At 65.2% G+C, this 25,710-nt stretch overlaps 1 protein-coding gene across 1 annotated transcript in view; it reads left to right on the top strand.

The window, feature by feature from the left end:
• Positions 1-25,710, top strand: part of HDAC4 (histone deacetylase 4) — a 92,707-nt gene that overhangs the window by 57,027 nt on the left and 9,970 nt on the right. Inside the window, exons 12-27 of the mRNA XM_044675696.1 lie at positions 971-1,087; positions 1,188-1,392; positions 2,540-2,554; positions 5,636-5,859; positions 6,284-6,535; positions 7,131-7,317; positions 7,730-7,863; positions 11,409-11,529; positions 12,761-12,807; positions 14,897-15,004; positions 15,389-15,444; positions 16,618-16,705; positions 17,521-17,640; positions 18,096-18,193; positions 22,119-22,237; positions 22,901-23,034. Of these exons, the coding sequence (XP_044531631.1) occupies positions 971-1,087; positions 1,188-1,392; positions 2,540-2,554; positions 5,636-5,859; positions 6,284-6,535; positions 7,131-7,317; positions 7,730-7,863; positions 11,409-11,529; positions 12,761-12,807; positions 14,897-15,004; positions 15,389-15,444; positions 16,618-16,705; positions 17,521-17,640; positions 18,096-18,193; positions 22,119-22,237; positions 22,901-23,034 (2,025 nt within the window). The remainder of the gene's footprint in view (positions 1-970; positions 1,088-1,187; positions 1,393-2,539; positions 2,555-5,635; positions 5,860-6,283; positions 6,536-7,130; positions 7,318-7,729; positions 7,864-11,408; positions 11,530-12,760; positions 12,808-14,896; positions 15,005-15,388; positions 15,445-16,617; positions 16,706-17,520; positions 17,641-18,095; positions 18,194-22,118; positions 22,238-22,900; positions 23,035-25,710) is intronic.

Here is a 25,710-nt window from a genome sequence, read left to right as displayed (position 1 = left end):
ACCAATGGCCCTGGGGGATGCCGAACCAGGATGGCTCCCTGGGCTCCACATACTTGTTCTTCAAAACCCTTGGATCCTGGCATTCCAGAGAATTGGCTTCCATCTTGCACACTGGGAAGAGGTCGGAAGTTCCCCCCAAACCCCCCAGCCGCACAGAAGCCCCTGACTTGGATGAGAGAAGGGACCGCATCAGCCTGTGTAGAGCCTAAGGAAGAAAGAGTTTGGCCCTTTCAGAGGAATGAGAAGAGGGGCAACAGGAAAACAAGAAGCAGAGCCCTCCAGGGTTCCAGTCAGGCCTTTTCCAGGCACTTCCCCAAAGGGCTGTCCTTGGGCCTCAGTATCCTCCTTTGTAAAATGAGAGGCTTCAGTCAGGTGACACTGCTCCGGGGGGAGTATGAGGGCCTCCGTATCAGGAAGGGCCTCCACACAGGACAACTCCCATCTCGGTCTCAATTCACATCCCAGTCACTTACCAGCTAGATGACCCCTAGCAATTCACTTAACCATTCTCAGCCTCAGTTTTCTCATCTGTAAAATTTGGTGGGTCACCACAGAACCTCCCTCACCAGGTTACTGGGAGCCTTAAATGGATGTTAGATATCAATAGACATCAAACTAAAGGGCTTTATGGTCCCTGAAGCATTACAGAAATCTGGAGAGTGCTCTTAGGATTTGGGGGATCCTTGATTTTCTGGGGGAGGTGAAGGCAGGGTCCTTGCTGCATTGGGGAGATTTTGACTTCTAGGCAGAGTAGAGTAGGACCCAACCCACATGCTTTGGGGACCTGAATGGGGCTTTCTGGGACATCTGCAGATTTGGTCATTGACAAGGAGTGATCATGTGGTCACTGTGCCGAGGATCTCGGGGCCTTCACCACTGTTCCCCATGGGGCCTGAGCACACTTTGGAGGTCATTGGTTGGGTTCTAGTTCAGCTATACATCTGACGCCTGACCGTTGTCTCCTTTTCAGACTAACCTGGCCCATCGACTGGTGACCCGTGAAGGCTCCGTGACGCAGCTGCCCCTTTACACCTCACCTTCCCTGCCCAACATCACGCTCGGCCTGCCTGCCACCGGCCCCTCTAGCGTAAGGCCTACTGGATCCAGGGGTGTGGGGCCAGAACCAACTGTGATGTCCCTCTTGACGTGAGTAACCTGTCAAGCGTCCCTTCCTCTCTCCCTCCCAGGGGACGTCTGGACAGCAGGAAGCTGAGAGACTTGCCATCCCAGCCCTCCAACAGCGCATCTCCCTCTTTCCCAGCACCCATCTCACTCCCTACTTGAGCACTACGGCCACAGCACTGGACAGGGACGGAAGTAGCACCCACAACCCCCTTCTGCAGCACATGGTACTCCTAGAACAGCCAGCCGCCCAAACGCCCTTAGTCACAGGTGCGTGGGATGCCATCATCCACTAAGTCCAGGGGCCTGAGTCCCTCTTGACGCCCCAGGTGGGCCTGAGTAACTCTTGACGCCCCGGGTGGGCCTGAGTCCCTCTTAGTACCTCAGGTGGGCCGGGTCTCTGTCTTGGCGCCCGAGGTGGGCCTGAGTCACTCTTGGCACCTCAGTGGGCCAATGTTCCGTCTTGGCGCCCCAGGTGGGCCTGAGTCCCTCTTGTTGCGTGAGGTCAGCTGTCTCCCCAGACTTGCTGCACATGAACAGAGAAGACCGAGGAGCCCTCTCAGCCTCAGAGGTTTCCACTCTAATACCACTATGGGCTTGGCCTTTGTCATTGTGGTGTTTAATATATAGGAGAAATCGCATAACTAGAAAAAGATTTGTTAAGTAATGCTCTTAATAACAGCTCAGAGTACTTTACGTAGATTGTCTCTTTAGATCCTCACAACAGCCCTGAGAGGCAGCCGCTGTGGTTATCCCCTTTTTACTGATAAGGAAACTGAGGCCAAGTGGGTGAAATGATTTGTTCAGGGTCCCATAGTAGATTAGTGTCTGAGTCAGGATTTGAATTCAGATCTTTGTGACTCCAAGTTCAAGACTCTCCGTGTTCCATTTACTTGTTCCATTCCCCAAGGGTCCTGCTGCAGGAGAAGGAAACTTCTCTGTGTCCTGATTTCCTGTTCTCCCCTGTTTGAGGAGGCCGCGTGTCACTAGGTTCTAATTCTGACCTGTCCGTCTCCTTACCTAAGTGCCTATGGTCAGTGGTGCTTTATCTGGCATTTTTTTCCTCCTACCTGAAATGAGGGGGTTGGGCCAGCAGGCCTCTGTGGGCCTTTAGCAAAGAGCAGTCTCCCCCTCTCACTTTCTAGATGTCCATTCTCCCCCCAGCTTGCTCTCTGCTGGGTCTGGACACAGAGGTGGGCATCTCCTGGGTCCTGCCCCTCAGCCCTGGCACCTCTTTTCTAGGATGTGGGAACAAATGAACAAATGAGTGAATGAACCAGCGAGTGAACATGGCTTTCGTCATGTGACCCTGTGAAGGCCTTTCCTACAGTCCCCATTCATCTTCCCTCAGGACAGTCACATTCTCATGAGCCACAGGCTCAGCGTGAGCCCCCCAGAACCCTATGGCAATGTCTAGAACAGGCTCTATCAGGTTAGGGGGTTGCCTTAGGTCAAGGGGTCTCTCTAAGCACAGACCCCTTTGGGGCCCTGACCTTGACCACTTTTATGGCTTGAAGGAGACATCAGTGGATTTCTAGTCAGAAAAGTTGGGTGTGAATCCTGGCTTTGAAATGACCCCTTATCCACATCCTATAAGTACTCCTTACCTCAGTTTCCCTTCCTATAAAATGTGAGCAATCTCTGTAGATGCTTCCCATTGCCTCACAGAACTCTGAAAATCTTTACATGCCCCAGGCCTGACCCTGGCTCCTGAAGATCTCTACATAGGTCAGCCCAGAGCCCTGTGGGGGCTCTGCTCAGTCACAGATTATCTGTTTGAAGAGGCCTGAGGCCTGGAGTCCAGCCTATCATAGGACAGCTGCTCCTGCCCTACCATCCCAGGCCAGCGGCTGGCCTTCCTTCTGGCCCCTTCTCTTATCCGGGCCCAAAGAGCCACTAGGCTGAATCTGTTGGGAAACGGGCTAGCTGGAGCGCAGCGGACCCAAACCCTGCCCTTCAGGCTATCCTCGACCATCACTTAGTCCCAAGCCCTGCCATTTGAAAGTGTTCAGGATGTGCCAGGACCAATCAAGTCACCAAACCCTCGAGGAATGCCTGCTGGATGCCAGGAATGATGCCAGGCTCTGGAGAGGCAAAGGAGAAAAGCAGCTTCATGAAGATTGATGCTAGGTCCATCTTGGAGTGTCCACATAACAAGGGTCACTCTGCCTTCCAGTGTACCTACTCTGTGTGTAGAAGGAGCACAAGGCTGGGGGTCAGCAGGAGCAGCCAGGATCCAACTCACACCATTTCATAGTTGTGTGATTTGGAGCAAGTTCCCCTGACAGGCTCCTTATCCTGATCTGCAAAATGGGAGCATTAGACTAAATGGTCCACAGGGTCATTCCTGCTCTAAATCTCAAGCCCGGTGACTGGTCATCCTTTAGACCCCCCAAGCCTCAGGGAAGCGCCTGCCATTTTGCTTCTGCCCTGAAGGAGCAGCGCCAGCAGCATCTGAGCCTGGGGACTTAGGAAGACAGAGCTCTCCCTAGCTTCTGGGTACCGTCAGGCGGGCATTCTCTCCCTGTGTTCTTTTTCTAAATATGGTGCACAGTGGATGGTGCCCACCAGCCCTGGAGCCACAAAAACCTGAGTTCTTGTCTAGCTTCAGAGCCTTCCTAGCTCTGGGATCCTGGGCTTGGCCCACACTGCCCTACTGCCTTGGGCCTGGCACTCAGGATTGATGCCAAGGAGGAAGGAAGTGAATTTTCTTCCTTTTGTTGGCTCCCGGAGCCCAGAACGAGTCGCTGTGGGCAGGAGTTATCCAGAGGGTGGCGGAGGCTGGATGGGTCAGGAAAAAGCAGAATGCTTGGAGCTGAGAATATGGGGATGCTCCACTGGCATTTCCAGTCTTGAAGTAGGTCGGATGCGCCCTGCAGGTGCCCGTGGCTAGCATGGTCTGGGTCTTCCCCTCCCAGCTCTGAGAGTATCCACCCAGAGCTTTATAAGGATGCTGCACGTGCCCGTGGCTGTACTTGGGCATCTGGGGAGAGAGCTGTGGAATCTGGAGTGGGAGGCCACCAGAGGCTTTGGGCCACTATCCCAGGGTCAGGTTCTGTTCTAAATTGATGGGCTAAAGGAGGAGAAGCAGCAGCTTCTCTGAGTAGTGCCTTTTGGGACACAGCTGTTTCCTGCTTGTGCCCTAGTTTCAGTCCTCCATGGCCCTGCTGTTGGCCAGGGAGGGTGGCACAGTGCCAGTGTGGTGCCCATCTGTCATCCTTGAGAATCATCTGGCTCAGAGATCATGGGGTTTTCTTTGGTGAGAATTCTCTGCCTGGTTTTGACCAACACAGACATCGCTACTACGCCCTCTGCCTTGGTGTGGGCTGTTGGGACTTCTGGGCCTGAAGTCGTTGCTGGTTTGGGAGCCGGGCACTTTGATTCAGGTCAATCTGATGCCCACCATTGCCCGAATCTCCTTCTCCCATTCTGATGCTGCTCGCTGCCCTTTTCCTGTCATGGACCTCGTTTCCAGGAACAAAAACTCCTGCTTTCCCTCCATGCCACTACCAGGCAGGAGAGACCCACAGCGGGCATCTCTGAGAGCCGAGTGAGCATGCCATTGGCTCAGGAGTCTCAAACTAAGGCGCCCCCCTGTGCTGAGCAGAAGCCTGAATGTGGGCATCAAGGCCTTTGCCCCTGTCCCCAGGACCACCCGGCAAAGCTGGCTTCCCTGCCAGGGCAGACGGGCATTCATAATTCAGCTTGGCACGGGACCGGGCAGCAGGGTGTGGGGGGAGGCGGGACTCCTGGCTCCTCCCACCGGCTCCCAGCCCACCGCCACACTCTTGCCTCCAGCCTTCACCTTTAGAGAGAACGGGGAGAGGAGGCTTCTTCCCCCCTCCACGGAGGCTGACTTGTGCCCGCCTGAGCCAGTGGCCTTCCCAGGCTCCCATCGTTAGGCCCTCTGAGTGCCCGGCCAGCCATCCCCTGGAATCCTTGGCAGCCCTGTGCCAGGCCAGATGGCGCCGGCACAGAGGAAGCGTCTCCTCAGCCTTGGGTGCAGCGCCGCCCGCATCTGTACGTGCTGGAGCCTGGCACCGGGCCCCGCCGTGTCCGCTTAGGCAGGCTCAGCCAGCCCCCGGTCAGCTCCCGGCCGTCCGGCAGCCCTGAGAAATGGGGGAGGCGTCCTGGGGGGCAGAGCTGGTGATTGTGGGGAGCCCCGTAGGCCCCCCGCCACAGTGCGGTGACCAGAGCTGTTTTCTTCCCCATCACACCCCGAGCCTTCACGCCTGCGGGGGGAACCTGTTCTGGGTTCAAGATGCCGAGGCCCCCTCCTGGGTGCCGCAGCCCTCCAGATAAGCCAAGCCAGAGCAATCTCTGGGGGTTCCGGAGGGTGGCGGGAGGCCCCGGGGCCCTGGGGCTGCGCTCAGGTCCCCAGCCATGACGGGCTGGCAGGGCAGGCTGGCCCTCTCCGGCCCCCAGACTCCTGCCTTCTCTGGGCGCTCGCCAGGCCCCCCGTGGGGGGCAGCGGCGGGCCCCGGGCTCCTCACCGCGGGCCGCTGTCTTTCAGGCCTCGGGGCGCTGCCCCTGCACGCCCAGTCCCTGGTGGGCGCAGACCGGCTGTCGCCCTCCATCCACAAGCTGCGGCAGCACCGGCCCCTGGGCCGCACGCAGTCGGCGCCGCTGCCCCAGAGCACGCAGGCCCTGCAGCAGCTCGTCATCCAGCAGCAGCACCAGCAGTTCCTGGAGAAACACAAGCAGCAGTTCCAGCAGCACCAAATGCACCTTAATAAGGTAGGGGGGCAGCGGGGGGCGCCCTGGGGGTCCCCCGTCACGGCCTTCTCGCCAGAGGCCTCCCCAGGGCAGAAGGGAGGGAAAACCGGCGCAGGGCCTGCGGGAAGGTGCCAGCAGGCATGCGGAGTGCCCGCCCTGTTTGGGGCACCTTTTCTGGCCCGGCAGAACTTGGCGCCGCCCCCCGGCCTCAGCCCTTCTGGCTCCACGTCGGCTCTGAGGCGGCTCAGAGGGCTGCCGCGGGTTAGGTGACTCGGCCAGAGTCATGCGGCTAGGATGTGCCGAAGGCCAGAGTGGACCCGGGCCGGCACGCCGCGCTGCCCCTGGTCCCCCCTGGCCCATCTGAAAGCAAACGGGCCTCACGGGGGGCGCTCGGTGCCGGACGAGCAGGACTCGTGCCCGGCCTCACGTCCTGGGGTGCCCGCAGATGCTCCCCAAACCCGCCGAGCCGGCCCGCCAGCACGAGAGCCACCCCGAGGAGACGGAGGAGGAGCTGCGGGAGCACCAGGCGCTCCTGGACGAGCCTTATCCCGAGCGGCTCCCCGGCGGAGGCGGCCAGAAGGAGGCCGTCCAGGTGAAGCAGGAGCCCATCGAGAGCGACGGGGAGGAGGCCGAGGCGGCCGGCCATGAGGCCGAGCCGGGCCAGCGCCAGGCTGAGCAGGAGCTGCTCTTCCGCCAGGTGCGGGGACCTGCGGGTGGGAGCCTCCCAGGGGGCTGCCCGACCCCCCCAGCAGAACCTGCCCCTCTGGCAGAACCGGACCCCCCTTCCTGGTAGAACCTGCCCCTTCGGCAGAACCAGGCCCCGTCCTCGGTCAGGCAGAACGATGCCGGATTTGTCCGGGAGCTCCAGCCGAGAGCCGCAGGCCGGGGGGTCCTTCGAGGCTGCCCAGCCTGGCCGCCCCTTTCTCCGGGGCTGAAGGAATGAGTCCTGCTGCTGCCACATTGTGGGGCTGGACGGAGGAATGGAGTCCAAGGCCTTGAGTGCGAATCCCAGCTTCCTGCCTGGGGCTCGCAGGCCTCTCTGGGCCGTTTCCTCCTCTGTCAGAGGAGGGTTTGGCCCACGAGGCCCCCATTTCCTGTGGGCAGCCTCAGGCCCTCTGGGGGCGGCCAGCCCCCGCCCAGCTCCTGACCCCCCTCAGCCCCGGGGCTGCCCGCCGACGGAGGCCCCTCGTCTCGGTCCCGGCCCGCCCACATCCCCCCTCCTTCAAAACGGGGGCACCCAAGAGCCCCCCAAGGCAGCGGCCCTGCCTGACCGGCCTCCCTCCCGCCCGCAGCAAGCCCTCCTGCTCGAGCAGCAGCGCATCCATCAGCTGAGAAACTACCAGGCGTCCATGGAGGCCGCCGGCATCCCCGTGTCGTTCGGCGGCCACCGGCCCCTGTCCCGGGCGCAGTCGTCGCCCGCATCAGCCACTTTCCCCATGTCCGTGCAGGAGCCGCCCGCCAAGCCCCGATTCACGACAGGTACCAGGCCCAGGGCGGGCACCGCAGGGGGTGCCACGGCGGGCACCAGAGGGAGAGCCAGGGGTAGCCTCTTCTCCCCTGGGATTGGGCTCTTTCCTGGAAAAGGGATTCAGTCAGGCAGATGCCCAGGAGCGCCCGGTCCGTGCCAGGCCCTGGGACTGACCGCATCCAGGACACGTGCCGGGCCCTGCCCTCCGAGGGCCTCCCCCTGGCCGGGAGCCTGGGACGGGCCCAGAACACCACGATGGGCACTTGGGACATCTGAGGAAGGCGGGAGGGCTCCCTGGAGGAGGAGGTCGGCCTCGAGGCCCCCCCGGGCCCTTTGGGCTTTGTTCCAGGGGCAGCGGGGGGGCCGGAGCTGGGCACGGGGGGGCAGAGCGAGCCTCGGGACCCGCTGAGCCTCCCCCCGCAGGCCTCGTGTACGACACGCTGATGCTGAAGCACCAGTGCACGTGCGGCAACACCAACAGCCACCCCGAGCACGCCGGCCGCATCCAGAGCATCTGGTCACGGCTGCAGGAGACCGGCCTGAGGGGCAAGTGCGAGGTAGGGCGGCCGGACGGCAGGGGGAGGGCACAGACACGGGGGGGCGGGGGGGGCGCTTGGACCCTTCTCTGAGGTCTGGACGCAGCAGCGCCCACTCCAGCCCCCCCAGACCGTGTTCCCCCCTTCTTCCACCCTCCCCTGGGGGTCTGCCGTGTCGTGTCCCTCAGCACCCCCGCGGCCTCTGAGGGGCAGCCCCTGAGCTGGGCCTTGTGTAGAGTGGAGGGGAGGAGGGAGGGCATGCCCGGTATGGGGCACGGCCAGGACAAAGACTAGGAGGCAGGAGAGGGACTGTGGTGGGTGGGGCCTGGGAAGGCAGCCAGGGAAGGGAGGGGTCGGCGGCAGAACCCCTTTGTAGGGGAACCCCAAGAGCCCAGAGGAGCTCCGGGAGGGGGGCCCAAAGTGGAGCCCTTCTGAGCCCAGACAGTTCTCACTGCAACTTCCTGAAGGAGCCTCGGCCTCGCCCACTCCTGCCCCCCCCAAACACACACACACACAAAAAAGAGCCTGAAGAAAGAAACCTCCCGGGAGAGGCCAGAAGTGATGCGTGGAGGAGGCCTCTGGCCCACCCTGACCGCCCGCCCCTCGTCTGTTGTGAGGCAGCAGCAGCCTCCTTCCCTCCTTCCTGCCTTCCTCAGGCCCCTGACCTCCGGGCCGGGAAGTGCTGAGGAGCCCGAGAGCTGTCAGAGGGTCTGGGTTCAAATCCTGCCTCTGCCACATCCTGCCTTCAGGACTTTGGAAGAGGCTTCATCTCTGGCCTCGGTGTCCTCATCCGTAAAGCGAGGCTCTGGGAGCAGGCGGCCTCCGAGGCCCCTTCTGGCTCTTCAAAGCCCAGATTTTCTGGGGCGAAAGATGGGATTCTGCCCCCCCCCCGACCCCCCAGCCCACCCGCCTGGAGTGCCTCTGCCCTTCCCCCGAGCTTCTGTCAGGACTGGCTGAGCCTGGCCAGGGGGACAGTTTGTGGGCCTGAATGTCCGAGAGGACAGAACGGGAGAGCAGCTCCCCCCTCCCCCTCCCCCCCTTTGCCTCCCTCCCCCTCCTCTGCCCCTCCCCCTCCCCTCCTCCCAATGGCTCCCCCTCCCAGGACGTCTCCTCAGGACAAGGAGGAAAGGCAGGAGTCCGGCCAGGGTCAGACCAAGTAAACAACATCGGCCAGTCTGGGGGGCACTGAGGGCCCCCAGAAAGCCCAAGGGGGGCCGGAACCCCTTTCCCCAGAAGGCTGAGCCGGAGCCTCTGCTGGCCGTGGCCCCTGGAGGGCAGCATTGGGCCGGGTCGGAGCTTCGGCTGTCCCTGCTGCCCACAGGGTGGAATTGCAGCCGGCCCGCAGGGCTTCCGAGCAGCCGGCGGTGCCCAGCTCTGTGCCCGGCTCTGTGCCGCCCCCCGGCACCGGGCAGGCCTGTTGTCACAGCAGCCTCGTCCTGCCGGGAGAAGGAGACGTTCGAAGCCGGAGGGGATCTCGGCCTCCTTCCTGGCTTGGCCCGCCCCGAAGGCCCCCCATCTGTATCTGTGACTCGCCCGGAGGAGGAAGGAGGGCCGCGGGCAGGTGCCAGGCCAGGTGCCAGGCCAGGGCCGCCGGCGGGGAACGGCGCCGTCTCGGCTCTTCATCGGTCGTCATGGCGATGGGCCGCCCCATTCCACGGCCACGATCTGGCAGAAATGGCCGAGGCAGGCCGACTCCTCCCGGAGGAGCCCCTGCCCGGGCCGTCCTCTCCCCCAGCACGGGGTGCCCGGCGTGCCGCAGGCGCTCAGGAAGCCCCGGGACGTCCGTGGAGCGCTTCGGGACCCGCAGAGCGTCTGGCGAGTTTCCTCAGGTCTCAGCGGCCCACGTTTTACAGATGGGGAAACTGAGGCCCGGTTGGCATCCTGTCCACCTTCTGCAGAGACGAGCGGCCGTCCCATGGGCTGGGGACGGCCCAGGTCCAGAGCCGGGGCGCCACGCGGACAGGAGACGCTCCCACCCTGGCCTCGTCCAGGCCCTCCCAATGGCCAGTTGGGGAGCCGGCGCGGCTCGGCCCAGCCTGGGCATCCTCGGCGTGTGCGGAGCCCTCGGCGCCCCCTTCCTGGGCATCCTCGCGGGGCCTCGAGCAGCGAGCGAGGAGGCGGCGGCGGCTCCGGAGGCGCCATCACGGCCGTCTCCCTGGACGTGAACGGCTCCGGGCGTCGCGTGTCTGAATCCGGCCCCGTCGCCGACGCCGATTCTGCCCCAAGTGTGTCCTGCGCTGCGTCCGAGGATGGAGGAAAAGGACCGAGTGGAGCGAGTGTCGTCATGGCCAGAGGTGGACAACGTGCCCGGCTGGGGGTCAGGAGTCCTGGGTTCACGTCCTCCCCTCGGGGGGCCTCCCGTCCGTCAGCCCTTCTTAGAAGCTTCCGTGGCGGCCTGCGGCCGGTCAGGATCAAGCCGAGCTTCGGCTGCTGTAGGAGGGTCAGCTCCGGGGGCTGCCTCTGGCCCCGCTGGGTTCTCGTGAGCGTGCTCAGTGTGCGGCCCCCCAGCAGCCCCCCACTCTGACTCTCCCGCCCTTCTGCGCCCCCAAAGGGCCGGGGAAGCAGAGTAAAAGCATCTTTGTTCCCTTCCGACAACGGCCATGACGCTCCTTTCCAGGGAAACTGAGGGAACTTCCTCCTCTTGAGCCCATTTTCTTTGGGCCCGTCCCGTCACCAGAGGGGTTCAGACCCAGCCCCCCACCAGCAAGGGTGGCTCCCCTCAGGGGCCCCCACTGGACAGAGCACACGGCTGCCGCCAAGAGACCAAAAGTGCCTTGGCCTGGCCCAGAGGGTCTGGACTCACACCCAGGTCCTCTGACACCCCATCCGGAACTCTTGCCACTACTTAGGAAGAAAAGTCCTGGGGCAGCCGAGGGGTTCAGTGGATGGAGAGTCAAGCCTAGAGACGGGAGGTCCTGGGTTCAAGTCTGGCCTCAGACACTTCCCAGCTGGGTGACCCTGGGCGAGTCACTCCACTGGTCATGGCCCAGCCCTGGCGGCTCTTCTGCCTCGGGACTGCTGGCCACTGAGACGGAAGGGAAGGTTCAAAAAGGCCTGGCGGTGCCCCCCGTCCTTCCACGTGGTCTGGGAGAATCAGGCCTTCCGGGGCTCCAGGCTCCCAGATGGAGAGCTGGGGGGGGAGGGGAGGGGGGCCCTCAGACCTCCGGCCAGCGGCCCACACTTGCCCCCAGTCACAGCCCGAGCATCAGAGCTGGGGTTGGACTTGGGCCCCCGCCCAGCCCGTCTTGCTCCGGCCTCCGGGGGAGGAGTTCAAGGGTGCCACCCGCTAGGTGGCCGGAACTGGCACCCTGGAGGGCTCAGCGTGGTTTTCTGCTGGACAAGGGTCAGGGGTTCGAGGGCCGGAACGAGACTTTGCCTGGGTAGTATGGCTGGATGGACAGACAGACGTGGACGGATGGGCGGGCGGGCAGCAGCCCTTGGGGGACAGACACGGCCTGCCGTGGCCCACCCCACCTCTCTGGGGGCTTCTCCCCCCCCCCCGAAGCGGACAGACGGCGGGGAGCCGGGGGGGGCGCCGGCACTAACCCTCCCCCCCTCCCTTCCAGTGCATCCGGGGCCGGAAGGCCACCCTGGAGGAGCTGCAGACGGTGCACTCGGAGGCGCACGCCCTGCTCTACGGCACGAACCCCCTGAACAGGCAGAAATTGGACAGTAAGAAACTTCTAGGTATTTATGCCCGCGCTCGGCCTGGCAGCTCTGGGGTCCCGCTCGCTCGCTCAGCCCCGCCCCGCGCTCGGCCTGGACGGACGGCCCTGCCCGGGTCGCTGCCCGGCTCCTGGGCCCTCCTTCACTGCCCCTGTGGGCACGCCGTGGACTGTGAGGATGTTTTCTTTGGGAATGAATGAACAGTAGCAGATGGAGGGGACGAGCATTTATGGAGCGCCTGCTGTGTGCTTTAGTGCTTTTACAGGCGGCCTGTCCTCGCCGCAGCCCTGGGAGGCACCGACTGAGCAAACAGAGGCCATCAGAGTCCTGTGGCTCATGAATATTTGAGGCTGATTTGAACTCGGGTCTTCCTGCCACCCAAGTCCCGCGGCCCAGCTGCTGCCCCCGAGCTCAGCTGTTTCCAGGCCTGGGGGGAGCCGCTCCCTTCCCTCTTGGAGACAGAAGAGAGGGGCGGGGAGGGCCCGACAATGCAGTCACCTGGCTAGGAGGGGTCCCAGGGGACCTCCCGCCTCCAGGCCGCCTCTACCCACTGCGCTGCCTGGCGACCCCTCCAGCGCCCTTTAGTTGGGCTCTTGGCAGGGCAGGGAGGGGCCCCCTTGGCTGTGCCACCTCCTTTGGGACTCAGACACTCCCAGAGTCGGCGCAGGAGGGCCCGGGCTGCTTCTAATGGGCGCCGAGGTTAGAGGCCGTCCCCGGACTGTCCTGCCCGTCCGGCCTGCTCCAAAAGGCCAGAGCTTTCTTCCCTGGACGCTGGGCTCTGGGTCGTCCCCAGTCTCTGTCTTCCTGGAGGGGAGGCGGGAGGTCCCATTTCCCCGGGCTGGTCAGTGGCCACTCTGGTCCATCCCTACCGGCCCCAGGTCAAGGGAGGCCGGCCCCACGGGGCCCTCTCATCGGGCCCCTCGAGGCTGGGCTCTGCTCTCGGCCCAGATTTCTGCCTCCAGATCCGTCTCGGAAAAGCCTCCTCGTCCCCGTCTCTCATTACTCTGTCCGGGGAGTTCAGCGTCTACACGGGCGGGCGAGAGCCTGGCCAGAGGCGTCGGGCTCCCGGCGGGGACGAGGTCGGGAGGGCCCCCTCCGCGGCAGCACGAGGCAGGGCAGGGGGCCGGAGGGGCGAGGCTGCCTGGCACCTGCCCACTCGTGCTGGCGCCGGCCGGCGCGGAGGGCTCCGGAGAGGATCCGGCTCCCTGGCCGGCCGGGGTCGCGGCTCACTCGCTCCTCTGTTTCCCTGCAGGTTCCTTGACATCCATGTTCGTCCGGCTGCCCTGCGGCGGCGTGGGGGTAAGTGTCGGCTCCGTCTGTTCCGGGCCTCAGTGGGGGGCGGGAATGGCTGCCAGGCGCCCCCTCGGCGGGCTTCTGCCCTGGGCCCGGGCGTCTGTCCTGCCACGAATGAGGGTGGATGCCTCTCCTTGGTGTGGGGAGCTTCCAGTGTGGACATCCCCTCCCCAAGGCTCAGTTTCTGGCCTGAGACAGATGCCGGGCGGGGTGTCTGCCCCGGGCACGGAGCCTTGGGGGGGTTAAGTATTGGCACAGGGCGGGCTCTCGGGGCGTTGGGGGGATCCTGGAAGGGCGTCGGTCGGGGCGAAGCTGCCCCCTCGTCAGTGTGAGTCGGCCCGGATCGCCCCTGGCTCTCGCCTCCCCACCTCCCGCCGGAGCCTCGGGTCCGAGCGCCCACACTAAAGGCCGTTGTGTAGCCGGCGAGGCCCGACGGCTGGATCCCGTCACGGAAACGAGACAAAATGGTTTTCTTCCGGAGTCTCGGCAGAATCGTGGCTTTGAGCTTGATCCCATCAGCGGGCGCCAGGCGAGAGCGGGCATCGCGGCCTCCCCGAGCTCCATGCAGGGCTCACAGAGACAGAATGGGGACGAGGGGCACAGGAGGGTAAACTGAGGCACGCTGGCCCAGCCCCCCAAGCACCAACGGGCAGCCCTGGGGGTCCAAAGACCCTGCCCTGACGGGCCCCTTTTCTCCGGGCTTCAGACACCACAGAGGGGCCCTCGGGGGGTGCAAAGCCCAGGCCTTCACAGCGGGGGCTGGGGGACGAGGGGCAGCCCCTGCAGAGCTGACCGGAGGCCTCGGGGCCTGCCGGGGCCACGCTCGGTCCCTTTCTGTGCGGTGTCCTCGGAGCCTCTCACCCGTCTTCCCCGCACGATGCCCTTCCTGGAGAGGCTCCAAGGTTGGAGCTGAAGGGGACGGAGGAAGAACCCGGGAGACCAGCGGACTCATCTGAGAAGCAGCAAAGGCGAGATTCGAACCCACAGCCTCGGCCCCCAGGGCTGGGCGCTCTCATCTTCTGGGAGCCCAGAAGGTTCTCTCCCCACAGCACCTCCTCCGTCATGGCGGCCGTGATCCTGGGCCAGCGTCCGTGTGGATGCTCCTTGGGGCTTCCCCAGCACGTGTGTACACGTGTGTGTACATGGGTGTACACGTGTGTGCGGGGAGCAGCTGATCAGGCACGAAGCACACTTGGCATTGGACCATTGGAAGCCCCAGCTGTACCCGGGCTCTGCACGGGGCGGACCCAGCCTGGCCTCTCACAGCCTCCCGGGCCTTCGGCCAGACGTTGGCAGGGCCGGACATTGGCAAAGATGGCCCGGGGGGTCCTTGCGGGTCACCCCCAACTGAGGCCCCCGGGAGCCCCGACCTGCCCGGCCTAGCTCTAGCCTGAAGGACCTCAGAACTCCCCGACTGCGGCCCCTGGAGCAGGCAGTGGCCGGCCCTCTGGGACCCTTTCCCTGGGCTGGTCAGTGGGCCGGAGCCTCCGTTTCCTGGTCTGTAAAGTGCAGAGGAAGCCCATCGCCTGCCTGTGGCCGGAGCACTTGGAAGATGACACAGGCAGCGGCCTTGGTGTCCGTGATGTTCTCGGGAGTCACAGGGCCCGGGTTCGAGTCGGGGGTGGCTGTGCTCAGCACTGGTGTGGCCTCGTCCCTCCTCCGAACGTGCATCTCGGATTTGGGCCCCAGTGGATGGTGACCGGCGTGTCCAAGCGGCCGTCTCCTCAAGCCGTCCGCAGCCTCCCAGAGTGGCCCATCCTCGGGCCCATCCTGGCCCCGTTGCCATCCTCCCGTCTCCCTCTCGAGGCCCCCGCAGGCAGGGCCGAAGCGGCCAGAGGCCCAGCCGGAGCCTAGAAATGGTGTGGCGTGCCCGGCCCTCCCCTGGGAACAGCGCCGGGCCCCGGCTAGGAGCTTCCTGCGGGCCGGCACGGTGCCACGTCCCGGGGCTGCCAGCCTCTGGAGGCGCCACACGCACCCCGAGCCCAGCGTCTCGCCGGGGCCAGGAGGCCCCCTCAGATTGCCTCTGGGGGCGCGCAGGGTTCGAGGGCGGAGCGTCCGAGCGAGACTGACCCGAGGCCCGCCTCTGTCTCCGCAGGTGGACAGCGACACCATCTGGAACGAGGTGCATTCCTCCGGGGCGGCCCGCCTGGCCGTGGGCTGCGTGGTGGAGCTGGTCTTCAAGGTGGCCACCGGAGAGCTCAAGGTGCGAGTCCTCCGACCCCCGGGGGGCCACGAAGGGCCGCCCGGACCCTGCCGCCACGCAGGGGACCGAGGCCTTGGGCGGGCCCTTCAGTGACCCACACGTGCTCCCGAGAGCTGAGGAGGCTGCAGAGCCTCCCCGGACCACCCCAGCACATGTTGGGGTGCAGGCCCAGCCCCCCACTCTCCTGCCTCACCCCTACACTTTAGAATCCATTCTAAGAATCGGCTCCGAGACAGAAAAGCGTCAGGGCTGGGCAAGAGGGGTCAAGGGACTCGCCTGGGGTCACTGAGCTGGGCAGACTTGAACCCAGGACTCCCCGCCTCTATCCACAGAGCCACTCAGCTGCCCCCCTGATGACTCACTTTGCTCCGGTTTCCTTTACAGAACGGCTTTGCTGTCGTGCGGCCCCCGGGCCACCACGCCGAGGAGAGCACCCCCATGTGAGTACCGTCCGCCCGCCTCCGCGCCCCCACAGTTCCCCTGTGCGCGGCCACATGGAGGTCATGTGGAGGTCACCTGAGAGCCCTGGAGGTTGTGTAGAGGTCACAGGAGGACCCACAGGGGTCACATGAGGTCACACAGAGGTCACATGAGGACCCACAGAGGTCACATGAGGCCGCACTGAGGTCACATGAGGCCGCACTGAGGTCACATGAGGCCGCACTGAGGTCACATGAGGACCCACAGAGGTCACATGAGGCCGCACTGAGGTCACATGAGGCTGCACAGAGGCCACACGGAGATCACTCAAGAACCTCCCAGCCAGAGGGCTGAGCAGGGCCCGGCTGTAGCCAGGAACAGAGTCCGGAAAGCAGACTTGCCCTCCCTCCCCTCCAGACAGCCTCGGTGCCCGTTGGGGTCTGGGCCCGGAGCCACAGCCTAGCTCAGCCCCTTGGCAGGAGGGGCTGGGCCGGGTGACCTTGAGTCAGTCACTTGCTCACGTCAGGGGAGACGCCCCCAGACGTGAAGACACAGAAGCCGGCCCCGTCGAGGCTCTGGGGGTTGTCCCTGGGGAGCAGGATGGGGCCCTCTGAGGCGCCTCCTGACCTGGGCCCTGTGCTCGTGAGGCTGTAGGTGCAATCCTGAGTGGCTCACGCCCGGCCCACGGACACTGATGAGGGGCCTCCTGGCGCCTCGCTCTGGCAGCACGTTGGGGAGCTGGGGGGTGGCCCGTGGCACCCACGTGATCGAGCATGACACCCAAGTGCCACCAGTAGGGCCCGGATGGCACACGGCTGTGCTGGTGCCCTCTGTCTCGGGCACTGTCAGCCCTCGGAGCACAGAGTGGCAAGACGTCCGGGTCCATCCACGTGCCAGGCTCCGGGGACCCCTGTGTTCAGAGAGCTCGTGTTCAGGGTGATTGGGGCTGGGGAGGAGTAGCCCCAGCAGGAGGCTAAGAAATCTGGGGTGTAGGTGGGGAGAGAGCATGCCAGGCACGGGCACAGCTGGTACAAAGGTGGGGAAGCAGGAGAGAAGGAATCCTCGCAGCCTCTGTCAGCCCTGGCCCCCCACAGGGGTTCAGTGATTTGGGGGGCAGGCACCCCCCGGCTGCCCCTGTGGGCTCTGTCTGGCGGGGGGCTGATGCTGCGCTCCCCATTTCTCCTCTCCTCCAGGGGCTTTTGCTACTTTAACTCCGTGGCCATCGCAGCCAAGCTGCTCCAGCAGAGGCTGAACGTGAAGAAGATTCTCATCGTGGACTGGGTGAGTGGAGGAGAGCCGGGCACAGACGGGCATCTCGGGGAGCCTCGCCCAGAGCAGGGCGGTTCAGAGCCAGCGGGCCTGGCATAGGCGCCCACCCTTGGGTGGCCCAGGTTCTGTCAGGGGCACGATGGGGCCAGAGAGAGCCAAATACCAGGCGCCTGGAGATATCGTGACAGAGAGCCCCCTGCCCTCGGCGTGCTAAAGGCCTGCCCGGGGGGAGACGCTGCCTCAGGAAGGCCCCTGTGTGCGGCCTGGCACGGTGGGGTGTCGTCCGCCCAGACTGAGAATCCAGCTTGTCCCTTCGGTTGTAACCGGCCCCAGATGCCCCCTTCTAAAGCTGCACCCCAACGTGTGTCCTAGTGGCTCAGCTGCCAGGGTTGGAGCCCCCCTTGGGTCTCGGGGTCCCCAGGACCTCATGGGGAAGACTCCTTCCCTGTCAGACCTTTGGGCCCCTCACCTCCTGGCCCTGCCCTGGGCATCCCCTCGAACACAGTGCAGCCTCTGGTGACGGCAGCCCTTGGCCTCACCCGCCAGCCTAAGAGTGATGTAGCCCCCCGGGGGGGCCTTGTGCCTGCGGGAGGCAGGGGAGCCCCCTGGCGTCTTGCCTTAGTCTCTGGAGCCTTCGGGCATCGCCGCCACGTGGCCTCTCTCGAGAACGTGCCGTGGCGGTCGGCATGGTGCCTTCCTTCGGGCCCCGGGAGGGCCGTGCCCGTCCCATGGTCGGCCTGGGTCGGAGCTGCCCCAACAGGCTCCTTGCCCGGGGTGGGGTCCCGCTTCTCCCCGGGACGGCCCGTCACCTCCTCTCTCCCGACCAGGACGTGCATCACGGCAACGGGACGCAGCAGGCCTTCTACGGCGACCCCAACGTCCTCTACATCTCGCTGCATCGCTACGACGATGGCAACTTCTTCCCCGGCAGCGGAGCCCCCGACGAGGTGAGGGGCCGGCCATGGCACCCCGGGGACACTCCCTGAGTGGGGAGCCCCAAACCCGAACCCCGTCCTCTGACTCCCAACTCCTCATTCCCGGCAGCCGGCGCCGAGCCGGGGCTCCTGGGGCCCCCGAGGCTCCTCTTGGGGTTTAATTTAGACGGAAGCCAAAGTGCGGGCGAGCGTCATTCCCGGCTCTCCCCGTGGCCTCCCGGCCGTGGTCCGGCCTCCCCTTCCCTTTCTGTGGCTTCTGAATGTCCGGAGGGGCCCTGTGGCAGGAGCCGAGTCGCCCCACGGCTCGGGAGCCCTCGCTGGGCGCCACACGAGGGCCCCCTCGGAAGATTTCTCCAGGACCCCGGCGGAGCCGCCGTTGGGCCGCGTCCGTCCCGGCCTCTGCCCGGGCGTCCCCCAGAGCGGCCCTGGCAGAGGCTCCGGCTAACCGTCGCCCCTCCTCGTCCTAGGTCGGCACAGGGCCCGGGGTCGGCTTCAACGTGAACATGGCCTTTACCGGCGGCCTGGACCCACCCATGGGGGACACCGAATATCTGACTGCCTTCAGGTAAGCGCCCGGCGTCAGGTGGCCGCCTCGGCCCTCTGGCCGTCGTCTGGGATGTTCGCTTTGGAGGGGGAGGGGGAGGCCGGCCGGCGGCGCTCCTGCCATGCTTCTGGTACCGCCGTATGGCCGGCTCCTCCGCTCGTCCAGCAGAGCCGCCGCGTGCTTCCCCGCGTCTCTCTGGAGGCCTTTCGAACACGGGCAAAGCCCCGGCACTGACGGGAGAGCCGGGAGTGAGGGGGACGGCATCGGGGTTCAGGCCGAGTCCCTTCATTTCTGGGAGCTCCGGGCTTGGGGCCCCAGGAATTCGGGGGATGCTCAGGCTGTGAGGGTGCTGGGGAGGGGGAAAGGGCAGGCCTGGCAGTCGCCTCCCATCCTGACCATCACTCTCCCACCTCCTCTCGGGGGTTCACTCTGCTCAAAGCCAGGCCCCGCCTTCCTAGGGTGCCCCCCACCCCCCTCCGTCCCGACAGCCTCCCTGCCTGTCCCCCTTTGTCTGCCGGCGGCCCCCGCCCACCCACAGCCGTCCCGGGGCCGGTCCTCCGCCACCAGCCTCGGGGGGACGGGGCGCTCCGCTGGACAACGTCTCTCCCCCCGTGCTGATGGCGGCTGCTCAGTCCTTGGGGAATTCCAGGGTCATCGAGAGGGCCAGAGAAGGCCGGACTGACCCAAGCTCAGCCCTGAACCCAGACTTGGGAACTAACTAGCGCCCGTCTGGCTTCCTCGTGAGCGGCAGGCGGCAGCCATCATGGACACACGGACGGGCCCCCAGAAAAGGCTGAAGGCTCCCGCCGGCCCCCTCCTCAGCCTAGCTGCCCCCTCCCTCGGGGGGCCCGACAGCCCTTCCTTGGCCAGGTGGGGTTCACATGCGAGTCCAGAGCTCTTTGCCTGCTTCAGAGTGAAGGAGGAGAGCCCCATCCTGGGGGGGCAGCCTCGGGGCAGCCCCCCCCGTGCTGGTGTCAGGGACGCCCCCGCTCCGTCCGTCCCTCTCCGGGCCCCCCAGAGATCCTCAGAATCCGATGCCAAGGCCGTGGCAGCGCCACCGCAGGGAGCAGCGCCCTGAGGCCAGCGGCTTCTTTGAAGAGGAGGCTCGTCCTCCGCTCGCCACGGACCGGAATGGAAGGCGGCCTTTGATGTCCACGATTTACGGCCGGGAGAGAAGGGGCTGCCCTCGCCCCCCTTTGGGCAGGCTGCACCTTGTTATGCGCACCCACGGCTGCCACGTCGCATTTGCCGGGACCGCGCCGAGACGAGGCCAAGATAAGAGAATCGGCGCTAATGGGATCCAGAGGAGGCCCAGGGGTGCCCCCAGCCCCCACCTCTAATTCGAAGCAGCCCCGACGCCCGGCCCCAACTTTGAAGTTGCAGACGGACCAGCGAGGGGGGAGACGGGCGGCCCGGCCGGGTTAACCCCTTCCCTTCAGGCCGGCCCACGAAAACGGCCTTTTGTCTCTCGGCGTGAATCCACGACGGCCCCGGCTCCAACCCGAGGCCCTGCCGGACCCCCGCGCAGCCCCGGCCGTGTGTGCCAAGGCGTGAGGCGCCCCGAACCGTCCGGCCCGAGGCCCGTGTCTCGCTACTGCCATTGCTTAGAAGGGGCAGGATTGGCCTGGAGCTCGCCCTCATCCCTCGCTCTGTCTCTCTCTGTCTCTCTCTGTCTCTGTCTGTCTCTCTGTCTCTGTCTGTCTCTCTGTCTGTCTCTGTCTCTGTCTCTCTCTCTGTCTGTCTCTCTGTCTGTCTCTGTCTCTCTCTTTCTGTCTCTGTCTCTGTCTCTGTCTCTCTCTGTCTCTCTCTGTCTCTCTGTCTCTGTCTCCCTCTGTCTCTGTCTCTCTCTGTCTCTCTCTGTCTATCTCTATCTCTCTCTGTCTCTCTCTCTCTCTCTCTCTCTCTGTTTCTCTCTCTGTCTGTCTGTCTGTCTGTCTCTCTCTCTCTCTCTCTCTATCTCTCTCTGTCTCTCTCTCTCTGTTTCTCTCTCTCTCTGTCTCTCTGTCTGTCTGTCTCTCTCTCTCTCTGTTTCTCTCTCTGTGTCTCTCTGTGTCTCTCTCTGTCTCTCTGTCTCTGTCTCTGTCTCTGCCGAAGGACAGGTTGGGGCATTTCCGCTGTGCCCGTCACCCTCGTGGCAGGGAGGTGTGGCCTGTGGGCGTGTGGCAAGGCCTGCTGTGCCAGCACAGTCGGCTCGTTCTCTCCTGTTCCTGGGCAGGAGGGGAAGGCGCTGTCAGGCTCCACCGGCTGCTTACGTGGATGCTCCAGCTAAGGTGCCGCCCAGGCTCTGGGAGAGCCCCCGGAGGGGCCGGGCCAGACTCCGCACAGACGGACGGACTGCCTGGGAACGGCGTGGCCTTGCTTCCCTCCGGCCATGAGGCCAGACCCAGCTGGGCAGGGCCTTCAGAAGGCTGTGATGGGGCTGGCTGGCCGCTGCCCAGGGCTCCAGGCCGTCTCCCTCCCGGGCCAGGACCGTCTCTTGTCCGCTCTGTGGCTCGTGTCCTGGGTGGCGCCGCCGCGCTCGCAGCCTCCACGCTCTCTGCTTCTCGCGTCCCCTTCCGATGTGGCCTCCGGCCCGCCCATCCCCCAGCCCTGCCTCCCCAGAGGGCTCCCCCGTCCTGAGGCCTCCTCGGAGCTCTGCGGCCTTGTCTGCGGCTCCTCTCCTGAGGCTTCGGGCAGCCCCTCTCCGGGCTCCCTCCTGCCGTTTCTGCTCATTCACCACCGGCGGCCGTTGGGGGCGGCTCATGGCGAGTCGCGCCAACTAGCACATCCCCCGTTGCCAGATGGCCGTCTTTCTGTTGTGCTGATTGTCCGTCTGGGCCCGCTCAAAGGGCAGCGGCTGGCTCAGAGGATGGAGCTCCGGGCTCAGAGCCGGGAAGACTCGCCTTCCTGAGGACGACCTGGCCTCCTCTGCCTCAGTTTCTTCATCTGTCAGACGGCCTGGAGAAGAGGGTGTGTCTTAGCCGGAGACCCCCGGACAGGGCCCCGGAGAGTCAGGACGGCCGCAGACGGGCGCCAGACCCCCCAGTCGATTGGGATGGTCAGCGTCGAGCCAAGCCCAGACGGCGGCGGGCGGCACCGGCACGGAGGCCTCCTCCCTGGGCCCCTGTCCGAAGCGGATCCAGCCCCGGAGGCAGAGAGAAGGGCCTCCGGGAGGCCAGTGATCGGCCAGCGAGCACGAAAAGCTGACCAGGGGAGACGGAGGGGCTGCGGAAGCCACCCCGGCAGATCCCTTAGAGGGTCCCCGACGGGCCGCGCGGCCGTCCGGGCGTCCTTCTGTCCCTGACGAGGCTCAGCCCGTCCCCCTTGGGTCAGAGGCGAAGGTTCCCCCAGAATGACCACAAGCCCGTCGTGCTGCCGAGCTCGGCCCGGCCGGAGGAGCCGCGGCTCCCCTGGGCTGCCGTGGCCGGTGCCCTGCCGGCGTCCCCGGCTCCATCCGTACCCACACCGGAGCGGCAGAAAGCAGAGCAGTGACGGCTGGGCCGGACGGCCGAGCCCCTCCCCCGGCCCTGCCCCGTTCAGGCCCTTCAGGCCCTCGTCACGTTGGGCCGGACCCCGTCCTCTGCGGCCCCCAGCGGGCCCCGGCGGGCCGCCTTCTGGGCTGGCCTCGGCCTCCTGGGGAGATCCTGGGCAGACGAGACGGCGGCTGCGATTCCCAGCACAGGAGTTCCCTCTGCCGAGGCCGACCGACCATCGTCCGGCCGTTGGCAGCCCCACCGCATGTGGTCAGGGACTCTTCCACGGTCACTGGTGCTCTGTGTCTGAGGCAGGACTTGAACTCGGGCCCTCTGACTCCAGTCAGCCCAGCAGCCAGCGATCGCAGCCTCCAGGGTCCGAGTGGCCGTCGTCTCCAGCCGGCCCGTCTCCCCCGGAGCAGAGCGGGGCGGCGGGTGGCCACGTTGGGGTGTCGGGGGGCCCCGCGGCTAACGCTCTCTCCTCCGTGTCGCAGGACCGTCGTCATGCCGGTGGCCAACGAGTTTGCCCCAGACGTGGTGCTCGTGTCGTCGGGCTTCGATGCCGTCGAAGGTCACCCCACGCCCCTGGGAGGCTACAACCTGTCGGCCAAGTGTAAGTGGGGACCCCCCGGCCAGCCCCCCGCCCTCGCGGGCTTCCCGGGCTCTGGGCCGGCCGTTCCTGCCTAAGAAATGGCCGCCGCGAGATTCCCCGCCACGAGGGTCAGCCTGGCGCACAGGGCCGAGCGGGCAGCGGAGACGCCCGAAGAAGGTGGCGTCGGCCCCTCCTGTGTGCCAGGCTGTGCCCGGGGGGCACCCAGAGTCCTGCCGTGCCCCCGGCACCCCTGGGAGCGTTTGGCCTTGGCACGCGGGGGAATGGGCGCTGCGCCTCGGGGAATTTCACCGGCTTTGGGGGGATTCCGTGAGGCCCTGGTGCAGGGGGTGTAGGGGGTGCAGGAGGCACCGGCAAAGCCTGCCCCATCTGGGCTTGGGGCCACAGTACCGGTGCCCAGGCTTGGCTCTGCCCCTCCGGGACTGTCCCCAGAGAACAGGCTGCGGGGCCCCAGCGAACGGGGTGCCGCCTCGAATGAGGGCTGCTCCTGCCCCCCTTTGGGCCGCCTGGCCCGGCTCTCCCCGCCTGCACCCACACTTTGCCCAAGTCTGGGGGCACCGGCAGGGAAGAGAACACCCCTCGGCTTCCCGCAGACCGGAAGGGGGAGTCGAGCGGAGGTGGGGCGCCCGGGCCGCCGCCCACCTCGTCCCCCCTGACCCCCCGCAGGTTTCGGCTACCTGACGAAGCAGCTCATGGGCCTGGCGGGCGGCCGCGTCGTGCTGGCCCTGGAAGGAGGCCACGACCTGACGGCCATCTGCGACGCCTCCGAAGCCTGCGTGTCTGCCCTGCTGGGGAACGAGGTACGAGATGGGGGGCGGGAAGGGGCCGCCTTCGGGCCGCAGACGCCGAGCTCCCTTTTGGGTAGACTGAGGCACAGAGGCCGCGGCCTGCCCTCCCCGTCAGGACGGCGGCGCTCAGGAAGGCCTGGGAGGCGCTCGGCAGGCGCCTTCTCCTCTCCGGGGCCCGATAGAGCCGGGGAGCCCCCCTAAAAAGAAAAGCGAGGCTCCCCGGGGCCCCCCAGCTCCGTCGTGCCCGAGAACTTCTAGGGGAGCTTTACGAGGGGGTTTCCTTAGCGGAGGCCGTTGTGGGGGCCCAGCCAGGCCCGGCTCCTGCCCGGCCATTCTCCAGACCAGCAAACTGCAGCCCAGCAGGGAGGGCGCCGACAAGGGGCGTCTGGGCTTGGGTGTGAGGCCTCGGGGGAGCCCCATCCCGGGCGGGAGGCCGAGGCCGGGAGGTGAGCAGAGCCGGCAATCCGGGCCAAGGCCGGGGTGTGGTTCAGGGAAAAGGGGAGGAACCCAACAGACAGAGGGGCACAGAGGCAGGATCTGAACCCAGGATGGGGGGGTGCCCAGAGCCCCCCCCAGCTGGGGAGGAAGGGAAAAGAGGAAGGAAGGACGGATGGACAGATGCTGCTGCCCCGCCCTGTTTCCTCTGCTTCTCCCTCCTTGGACTCACATTTCCAGGAGGCGGGACTCGAATCCAGGCCCTTAAACCCAGGAAGGAAATGCTCCCCTCCTCATCCCCAGATGCTTGTGGGCGGGCCCCCACTTTACAGATGAGGAGACTGAGGCAGCCACGAGGAGAGAATTAGAGACTCCCCCATCCCAGCCAGGCCAGACTGGCATGTGTGTGTACACGTGTGTGGGGGTACACATGTGTGTGTGTACACGTGTGAGTGCATGTGCGTGACCACCTCTCTGGGGCCCATCCTCGCTCTGAAATCTGGCTTGTGTCGCCCAGCCTCGGGCCTCGGAGGGACCGAAGAGCCCAAGAGGCCGGATCCGCCTTCCTTTAGGCATTGGGCAGCCAAGGGAGACCCCCGGGGGCCTGAGAGCCCTCCAGAGGGCTGGCCTTTCCCCTGGCTGACCTCAAGCCTGGAGCTGCTGCCCTCCTCCCCTCCCCCTCCTCCTCCTCCTGGCACTTCCTCCCAGAAGCCTCCGCAGCCCCCCTCCACGGCAGGCCTTCCCTGGAGCCGAGCCCGCCCCCCCCGGGCCGTGGGCTGTTCCGGGCTCCCCCATCGGGGCTCCATGAGGACGGGCACGTCTCTCTGGCTCTCCTCGTGTGTGCCAGGCTGGGGGCCTCGTGGCCGGCCTTTGGAATGTGATTCTCAGAAGTTTCTGTAAACCTTCCAGCATGGAGAGTCTCTCCAGGATGGGCCCAAGTGGTCAGGCCAGAGGAAGGGGAGGCGGCGAGGGCGGCCATTGGGTGGGGGCTCGCTCACCTACACCCCAAGGAAGCAGAGACACCCCCCGCCCCGAGCGCCCATCTCTGAGCTGGCGAGGACAGCCTCCACGGGCTGGGTCTGCCCCCCCTTCAGCAGAGCTAGCCGCCTCCTCCAGGAAGAAGCCAGGCTTTGATCTCCCGCCTCCCGGGCACTAATGGCATTCAGATGGCCGGGAGGCTGCAGCTCTGCAGGGCACCCGCCGGGCCTCCGGCTGCGTGTCGGCTCTCCTAACGAGGAAACGTTTCTCGGCTCGCTCACATCAAAAAGCAGGAAAGCCTCGTTTTATCCAGGACTTTTATGAAATCTTTTTAATGCCAGAAGGTTGGTCGGCGGCGGCTCCTCCGTCCTGCGGGGCCTTTGATGCCGCTTGATATACGGCGTGCCGGACCGTGCGGCCCGCACACATGGGCAGCCAGCTGTGGACAGCGAGCGCCGGAGGGGAAGCGCGTCACCGAAGACGGACGGCCGAATTCTGTGCTGAAAGAGGAGGAAATGGGCCCCCGGCCGTGCTCAGCTGCTGAGAGGAGAGGCGCAAGGCCACTCCCGAGGGGGGAGCACTCGGGGACCCCCACCCCACGGGACAGCCGGCCGGATTAAGAAGGGCTGCCAGGCTCAGGGGGAAGGCGGCCTCCCTTCTGTCTGTGGCTCCCGTCCCCAAGAGAGAGCAGAGAACCTTTAAAAGAGCTCAAGAAAGCACGAGGCTGGGGTGGCCCCAGAAAGGACACTGAGGGAGGGGAAAAGCCTGGAGCTGGCCCTGAGGAGGCCTTTGGACACACAAAAAACAGAATTCTGAACTCGAAAAAATTAGAGGAGGGGGAGGAAACTAGGAAAAAAAGCCAGGACTAAAAGCTGATTCCAGGAGCAGCCAGGTGGCTCAGAGGATGGCGAGCCAGGGCCAGAGATGGGAAGTCCTGGGTTCCAATCTGGCCTCAGACACTTCCTCACTGTACGACCCTGGGCAGGTCCCTTGAACCCCCATGGCTGCTTCTGCCTTGGAACCTATACACAGTGTTGATTCTAAGACAGAAGATATAAGAAAGAAAAGAGAGAGACAGACAGACAGACAGACAGACAGACAGACAGACAGAAAGACAGAGACAGAGAGAGAAAGAGAGAGACAGAGAGAGAGAGAGAGAGAGAGAGAGAGAGAGAGAGAGAGAGAGAGAGAGAGAGAGAGAGAGAGAGAAAGAGAAAGAAAGAAAGAAAGAGAGAGAGAGAGAGAGAGAGAGAGAGAGAGAGAGAGAGAGAAAGA

This window comes from Gracilinanus agilis, chromosome 4 (assembly GCF_016433145.1).
Source record: "Gracilinanus agilis isolate LMUSP501 chromosome 4, AgileGrace, whole genome shotgun sequence".
In the NCBI taxonomy this organism is placed as follows: domain Eukaryota; kingdom Metazoa; phylum Chordata; class Mammalia; order Didelphimorphia; family Didelphidae; genus Gracilinanus; species Gracilinanus agilis.
Note: the sequence above shows the minus strand (reverse complement) of the source record. Positions and strands in the feature narration are given on the sequence as shown.